General features: G+C 42.9%; 1 protein-coding gene across 1 annotated transcript in view; it reads right to left on the bottom strand.

The window, feature by feature from the left end:
- Window positions 1-6,529, bottom strand: part of LGALS1 (galectin 1) — a 13,140-nt gene extending 6,611 nt beyond the window's left edge. The window contains exons 1-2 of the mRNA XM_042469170.1: window positions 6,478-6,529; window positions 3,679-3,758 (exon numbers count right to left, since the gene is read on the bottom strand). Coding sequence (XP_042325104.1) covers window positions 3,679-3,758; window positions 6,478-6,483 — 86 coding nt within the window. The 5' untranslated portion in view covers window positions 6,484-6,529. The remainder of the gene's footprint in view (window positions 1-3,678; window positions 3,759-6,477) is intronic.
- Window positions 6,530-8,015: the final 1,486 nt, after the last annotated feature.

The following is an 8,015-nucleotide window of genomic DNA, read 5'->3' as shown; positions in this document are numbered from 1 at the left end:
GTTATTGCGTGATACACTGCCACATGCAAATTCGGGCAATGGCATGCTATTTTCGGGCAGTGGGGAGCCAGTTTGAATGCATTGCTATTCATGTAATTGCACAAAACTAGCAAGTGAATGTGTTTTGGCCCCACTTTCTTTTAATTCTAATTTAAGAGAAATTCCTCTCGTTTGATAAACTCCCAAGATTCTATGAACTGTAAGATCTGAGTGTGTAAGACTTGAGCAGGGCTGTAAATAAGGCAGTCTGTTGGAAGCCTCTCATAAATAGGGTTGTAAAAAGTCCAAGCTGATATGATGGCATATAAAAACAAAACCATCTGCAGGATTCTAGTCTAAAATATTTTCTTTAGCAAAAGATTTGAGGGGCTGCAGCTCCCATCTTCAGTTGCATGGCATGTCACTTCATTTGGCAAACTATTCTACACAGGTTTGGGTAAATGGGTGAGTAGGTAAGGGATGTAATCTATTTATAGTGTGCCCGTAATAATGCATGTCTTTTTATTTTCTTTTTCCCCCTAGGCTACAGGATGAAATCACAGCTGGTTTGATTCCAATTCCCAGCTGTCCCCAAACTGATTAAGATTGTGTCGGGGTGGTGGTGGTGGTGGTGATAAATGGGAATCCTTCCATTTATCTGAGTTTTCTTCCCAGATAACAAAGGGGTAACGTGCAAAGAGGTACTGTTACATTTTACTGAGGCAGCATCAAAGAAGTGATATAGCAACCGTGCAATGAGATGGGCATTTGGGGAGAACCCTTCAAGATGGTTCTGAGCAGAAGTTATAAAAAGCACCATCAGGCTTTTGTCTTAGGCTCTCTTCCTAAACAAACACTCCCTTCCCTCCCAAAATTGGGCATCAAGGTAGTACCTCTTCTTCCCAGCCCTACTTTCTCTGCATTAGACAATGAGATCTAGAAACAGCACAATAAGCCTTCCTTACCTAGTGCCCTCCATAGATTTTGAACAGTAACTCCCACTGCCTTGAATAGTATGATGGGTGCTGTAGTCTAGTTCTTCTGGAGAGCACCAAGTTGGGAAAATCTGAAGAATTTCAGAGGTATATGTAGTCCAACATCCTTGATTTCAACTTGATTTCCCCAAGCTGCAGCCTTCCAGATGTTTTGAAATTATCCCCCAACTACTGTACTGGCCACACTACTCAGTTGATGGGATCTCTAAACCAGGCTGGAAAAGCCTGCTCTGTTTCTATAGAAGCTAGACAGATACCTGAGTTTGGACTTGGTTATGAACCTACAAAGCTGTCTTCAACAAAGTCAGACCATTGGTTTATTGAGTTATGATTGGAAGCAGCTTCAAGTTAACTGCTGTGACCCATTGTATCCAGAGGTGACAGCCAGGGATTAAATCTGGTGCTTCCGACATGTGCAGGCATAAATTGAGAGTAAGACAGAGACATGACATGGTGATAATTACATCAGTGCAATTATCATGCAAGTTTTGGATGATATAAATAGTAGTCACCAAATCCTACCCCCCCACTCTGAATAACCTCAGGACTGTTGAGGGTGGGGTTTATGGAGGGGAAGTAAAACTTGTTTGCTCTGTTCTTCTCTCTTGCCTTGCAAAGAAAATCTCCATTTCCCCAACAATCCTGTACTGAAACAATTAAACGATACCTAGTTTGACCTTAAGGGTACAACTGAATGAAAGCTCCACCTAGGAGTTTATCACATGGGAGGAATTTCTCTTAATTTCGAATGAAAAGAAAGTGGGGCCAGAATGCATTCATGTGAATTCTCTAGTTCAGCGAACTTATGTGAATTCAAATTGCATTCGAACTGACTTCCCATTGCCCGAAAATAGCTTGCCATTACCCGAAATTGCGTGCAATCACCTCTCACACAATAACGTAAACCCCATGATTGCGTTTGGATTGCCATTGGATTATACTTCCAATTTCTCTTGTCTGATAATGTCCCTATAAAGAGAGGCAAACTTCTGTGCTTCTAGTTAACTGCTACAGCCTTTTCCAACAAGTTCAGACTGGCTGGGAGTGATCCAACCCATCTGGAGGCTGGCAGTTTGTGGGGAAAGGCTGACTTTGGAGCAACTGCACCATTTTATTACAGGCTTTATAAATCTAGGGTCCTGTCTGTTTTGGCCAGGGTAGTCTGGGAGCAGCCTGGAGTATCCTAGCCCCAGAGATGCCCAACCTCCCCCATTACCTGGTGCTCTGTTCCAATGTCAGGAATTCTCTGAAGCTGGAATGAGATGTCCAGCCTCGATCACATGGCTGGATGCCTTATTCTAACCTCAGAGTGAGTGACCTGTAGCAGTGGTGGACATGCCAGGCGGGACGCATATGCCTGGTGCTGGAATGGAGGGCTCTGCATCTTCAATGAAGATCTTCAAGGAAGATCTGGAGCAAACAGGGAGGGTTTTTTAAACTCCATATTAAGACATGTACACCCCAAGGTTTGTGATGAATGGGGCCCTGAATCATCTAGACTCCCCATTTAATGGACAGAGGATGGCTGGTTTATTTGGCTCATACAGACAGCAACTAGGATTGTGGAAAGAATGAAAAGAGGAAATCTCATAGCCAGAAGAAAGAGCTGGAGTGTGCTATTCTCATCTAATTCTGTTTATTCTTCCTGGCATTGTACCAAATAGGAATCAGTTTACTGTGTTCAGAGGAAAAAAGACATTACAAGAGGAGACTGAGGGAGAAGAACCTCTGCATTCAACAGCTGGTTCTGCTTATTCTCTTGGCAGGAGGAACAGAGTAAGGAGGGAGGAGGGAGGTCATTAGCTAGTCTGTGTTTTGGACAGGATTCACTGGAAAATGCTTCTGTGGGTGGTCATTAACAAATACTGGAAAAGTTATTTTGGACTCCAAAACCCAGAACCCTCCAATATTCATGTTGGTTGGAGGATCTAGGATGCTGAAGCCCCCAAAGCCACGTAGTCATTAAGTCCTTATTCTGCAAGGGAGGAAGTTAAAAACTGAGGTTCTTCTCTTTAGTTTGATAGGAACTGTTCTTCTTCTTATGTGTCTTCGTTTCCGATTTATGCCAGCCCTAAGGCAATCCTATCAAGGGATTTTTTGTGGCTGAGAGCATGCGACTTTCCCAAGGTTTCCATGGCCAAGCAGGGATTTGAACCCTGGTTGTACCTATAAATCCCATCCCTATACCACCAAGGACATAACTACAGGCTTCCATTAGTTCAACAGGCATTCCTGGGAATTTTCTGTGATCACATACCACTTCCCAGTACCCTTTGGAGAAGAGCTTGGAAAAAATTAAAAAATAAATAAAGATAAATTGTTGCCCTAATTTGTTATTAGGTGACAAAGTTAAAATTCATTATTTTAATCATTAAAAGCAAATTTCATTATTTTCTATTTGTGATTCATTACCGGTCAATTTATTAATTCTTAAAATTTAACAATTCAATCTAATTAACACATGAATTAACTAGTGAATTAACACATTCAACTTTTCAGATTTCTCCCTTAATGTTTTAACACTAACAAATGAAACTCCTTTAGAGATTTAATGCTAGCGTGTTAGTACTGACACATATGTTCCAAAACTCTGTTTTGGAGGAAGTAATGACACAATTTAAACTGATGAAATCAGTGTAAGATTGCTGTGTAAAAGATTCTAGATATGGCCAATGATAATTTCTCCCATGAGTTCAAAACCTACCTCTTGGCTCCTGATGGAACGTCACCTTTTACAGAAATGCGCTGGCCTGGTGCAATACGGAGGCTGGTGCAAACAATTCCCTAGATAAAGAATCCAGAGAGAAGTTACTGTTTGTACTCTTTTGCTAAGCAACAGGAAACTGGGGTCTCATACTATGGATAGTCTTTGGATAGTTCACCACTATCCTCTTGTTCTAATGAAAGCATAAGCCACTTAATTAACCATGGAGACAAACCAAAATATGTGCATTAGTCACATTGAATCCCCAAGCTTTAGAGTGGGCTAATATTTAAACAAGAATGGAGAACATGTGGCCTGCCAGATGTTGTTAGACCAGAATTCCCAGCCTCCTTCACCAGTGGCTTTGATTCATCTCAGTTGGGCAGTGGATCTGCCCTGGGTTTTCAAATTGTCCAAGATTCAGAGACCTATCCCAAACTAGATTCAGAACCTCAGATACCTCATTTAAATTTCAGACTGAAATAGAGAGTAGATTCACCACTCCATTGGCAGTGGCATCACTAGCTAGGGTGTTACCCAGTGTGGAGGGTGTTACTTGGGAAGGGCCTCCTGCACTGAAGTGGGAGGAGGGCACAACAGGGTGTCACTCCACCTCTGGGATGTCACCCAGTGTGGCCTGCACCCATCACACATTCCTGTGACGCCCCTGCTCACTGGCATTGCAGCAAACAGCCACCATGGCTGAGTGCCACCTTGCTTATGCATTGCCACTTCTGCTTTTTCCAGTTGTCCCGTCTCACTTTTGAAACAGCAGATGGCAAGAAGGGTTTATTTTTTCCCGTATGTGAAGAGGCAACAAACCCGAGGGCAGTCTAGGGCTTTTAAACTCCCCGTTCTGCCATTCAGAAAATCAAAGTCTCTACCCCTGCAGTCTCAAAGCCATTTTGTAACAGGGGACGGTGACACTGGGAAAAGTAGGGAATGTTCTCGAGTAGATGTTCATGAGTAGAATGTTCATGAGTAGCTGAAGGGATGGAATTTAGTACATCTTTTCTCCCATCCCATTGCCAAAACCTCCTGCAGGGATCCAAGGGATGCCAGAACCAAGGGTACAGTATTTGTTTTACTCACTTGGAAGGACTGCTAGTTCAGAGCAGAGCTTGGGAAATTTATATTTCCTTAGACAAAACTCCCAGAATTCTCCAGTGGACATGCTGGCTGGGGGATTTAGGGAGCTGTAGTCCAAAAGGAACATTTCCCAATCTTTGGCTCAGAGACAGTGTCTGTAGGCTTAATAGCCAAACTCCAAGAAGGGAACTGAGGCTTTGCTCATGGGCCTAAACTAAGGCAGGCTTCTGAGCCACAGTCAAGATTGCTTCTTGCAACTGAGACATAAATTTACTTTAAACTTGTGAATGCCTCAGTGGCAAAACATTGCCAACTTCTCTCACGCCCACCTCCCACCCAAAACAAAGTCTTAATGGAAAACATCAATTCAGACATCTGCCGCATTGATTCTTGATGCTTCAGTGTGGCTCATGATGGGCAAGCCACTCCTGACTTCAGTTCTCCAATCTGCAAAATGGGTACAAAAATCTCTTTCTTTGTTCTGCTGATTAAGATTTGCAAGACATGTTATATGGGGAAAAGAAATATATAGAAATTGGAATTATATTCTTTTTAAAGTGAGACCTCTCCCCCTGCCATAGAGAGAAAAGATTCATCTGCTTCCTGTTTTAGGGGGAAAACCAATAAAAAGAAGTTAGGGGGGCTTGTCTGAGTTTCAGAACTTTCTTTTCCCATAAGGGAGGGAAAGTAATAATTAACATGACTTTTTCCAAGAAGGAGGAAAAAGCTGGATCCAACAGCAACGCTGGCACATGCCATGTTTCTGAGCCACACCCAGTTGCCACAGCACTTTGAACATCCCATTGCTCACACCCAACAGATGTCTTCACTTGCTTCAGATCTAGGGATTTATGATTGCTCTGGGCTTTAGGCAAGTTTCAAACCATGATATATATATATATATATATATATATATATATATATATATATAAAAAAAAAAAAAACCCATGATATTATGAGATGCCTCCAGAAGCTGTTTTGGCTTTCTTTCCTGGCTGTGTGGGTAGGAGAAGATTTAGAAAAGGAGAAAAGGTTGTAATCCCCACAAACATAATTTCCCCAAGATCTGAGTAAAGGTACAGTCGGTCCTTGTTATCTGATGGGTTTGGTTCCAGGACCTCTCAAGGATAACAAAATCAGTGTATGCACAAATCCCATTAAATACAATGACATAGCAAAATGGTGTCCCTTATATCAAATGGAAAATCACGTTTTGCAATTTGGAATTTACACTTTTTAAAAATATTTTCAAGCCATGGATACTTGAATCCTTGAATAAAAAAAAACCCATGGATAAGGAGGACCGAACTGTTAAAGTTACAGTTGAAACAGACGTATAAGCAGAAGTACCCTAAAACCCTCTAATACAATACATATAGAATATTTTTTTCTGCAGAAAAAGAGATTAATCATTTAAACTTTGCTGGTATTCAAACGCCAACCCCCCCCACCCCCAAAACATACACACCAGTGTGGACTGGAACTTGACAACAGAACATGCCATGTCTTGTAACTTTACAACCCAAGAACCCCATTACTGTACTGAACTGTCAGTCCATGATAAATCATGCATCTGCTCTAAGCTCAATTGCACAATCATCTCCTTCGGAAATGTGCTATTATTTTTGCATCTGAAAGTCTGCCCCAGGGGCTACAGCAGCCAGGCTTTCTATTCTCAAACACCCAAACCTGTTGCTTTGCCTAACTCACAGACATGATAGCTGCTGATGCTTGAAGCTTGCTTTACTGCAGATAATGCACAGATCTGGTTCTGCAGACAGATGTGGAGAACTAAGCTGCCACTCCTTGGCCTTTATATAGCTCTCCAGCTGAAGAATGACATGCCCACCAACCAATCAAAACGCAGCATTAGGTGGTGGGTGGAAGGGGTGGCAGAGGGTAGCTTCCTTGATGCTGAAGCAGCCTTTGGTCCGCCTTCAGATCAGTGCTGGAAGGAGCCCATCCAGCTCCTTGTGGCAATGACGAAGCCAGTGGAAATAGTTTAACAATGAGAGGGCTTGATTGTCACAAGAGTTGTTTAAAAAATTAAACGTGTGGACACTTGGGAGCGTAATCTGAGGCCCCCTTTGTTGAGAAAGCCTGGAGCAATAAAGGTAGATGTACCAAGCCAAGAAGATGGCCATGAAACTTGGGAAATGGCTTTCATAAAAGGAAGGGAGGGGGGACAGCCAGAACTGCTGCACTTGGATGTATTCTCCAGCAACTGATTGAAACCATGGTCTCCATAGATTCTCAACAGAGAAAGCAATTATCACAAGTGTGTCTCCAAATCCATAATAGGCAGCCAATGAAGCTTTGGCATTGTTGGGCATCTGTCAAAACCCATAATCAAAGAGAGAAGCCACTGCCAGAGCTGGAAAGTTACTATTTTGAACTATGAAGCCAGCCCATCCAGTCCCTACAGCATTCTGGTCTGGGTTGCTCTTATTCCATAATGTCCCGCGCTTATTCTTTTGCCATCTCCAAGTGAAGGCACCATGAAAAGTGAGGAGAAGGAGGAACTACCTCTCTCTGGATCCTTACACATTTATAATTATAGTATTAGGACTTCACTTTAACAGCATGCAGGATCATGAGCCCACAGTCACCCCCACCAGATTTTACTAGACTAAGCAAACCAGAGTAGCAAAACCCAAAATAAGTAGAGGACCCACAATTAATATTTCATGGATCAACCTATGGAATCCGGGGGTTTTAGTTTGGTGAGGCATTAGAGGAGCTGAGGGCACTCTGAGACCCTGGTAATCACCCACTGCAGGGAGCAAGGCGGTGTACTCGGCCTCTGTCAGGCCACCCTGTCCTCTCCTCACCAGAAGAAGGATGGGATGGCAGAGAGCAAGTGTGCTTGGTGTCTCTGTTGGGCCACCCGTCCTTCTTCTTGGGAGGAGAAGGACAGGACAACATAGGGGGAAGGCCTGACTGGGTGTCACCCCTCTTTGAGGGGTGTCACCTGATGCAATCCGCACCCTGCAGTGGTGCCAACTGAGGAACCTCTGCTGAGATCTAAGTATCCCTCCCAAACTGTAAATCCTGGGATTCTAACAGATGGAACAGGAGAGTTAAGTGGAACCATAATGCAATGACTGCAGTGAGAGGGAGTTCTACTGATTTTTTTCTGGGTAAGGGAACAAAAAAAAATCCCATGAATAGCTCGTTGGGCTATGAATAAAATCATAATCCAGAGATATAGCCTGTTAGTATGTAGAATCAGTACGAAGAGGATCTTG

The sequence above is a fragment of the Sceloporus undulatus genome, chromosome 5, assembly GCF_019175285.1.
Source record: "Sceloporus undulatus isolate JIND9_A2432 ecotype Alabama chromosome 5, SceUnd_v1.1, whole genome shotgun sequence".
NCBI classification, from domain to species: Eukaryota; Metazoa; Chordata; class Lepidosauria; order Squamata; family Phrynosomatidae; genus Sceloporus; species Sceloporus undulatus.
This window is presented reverse-complemented; position numbering and strand designations above follow the sequence as displayed.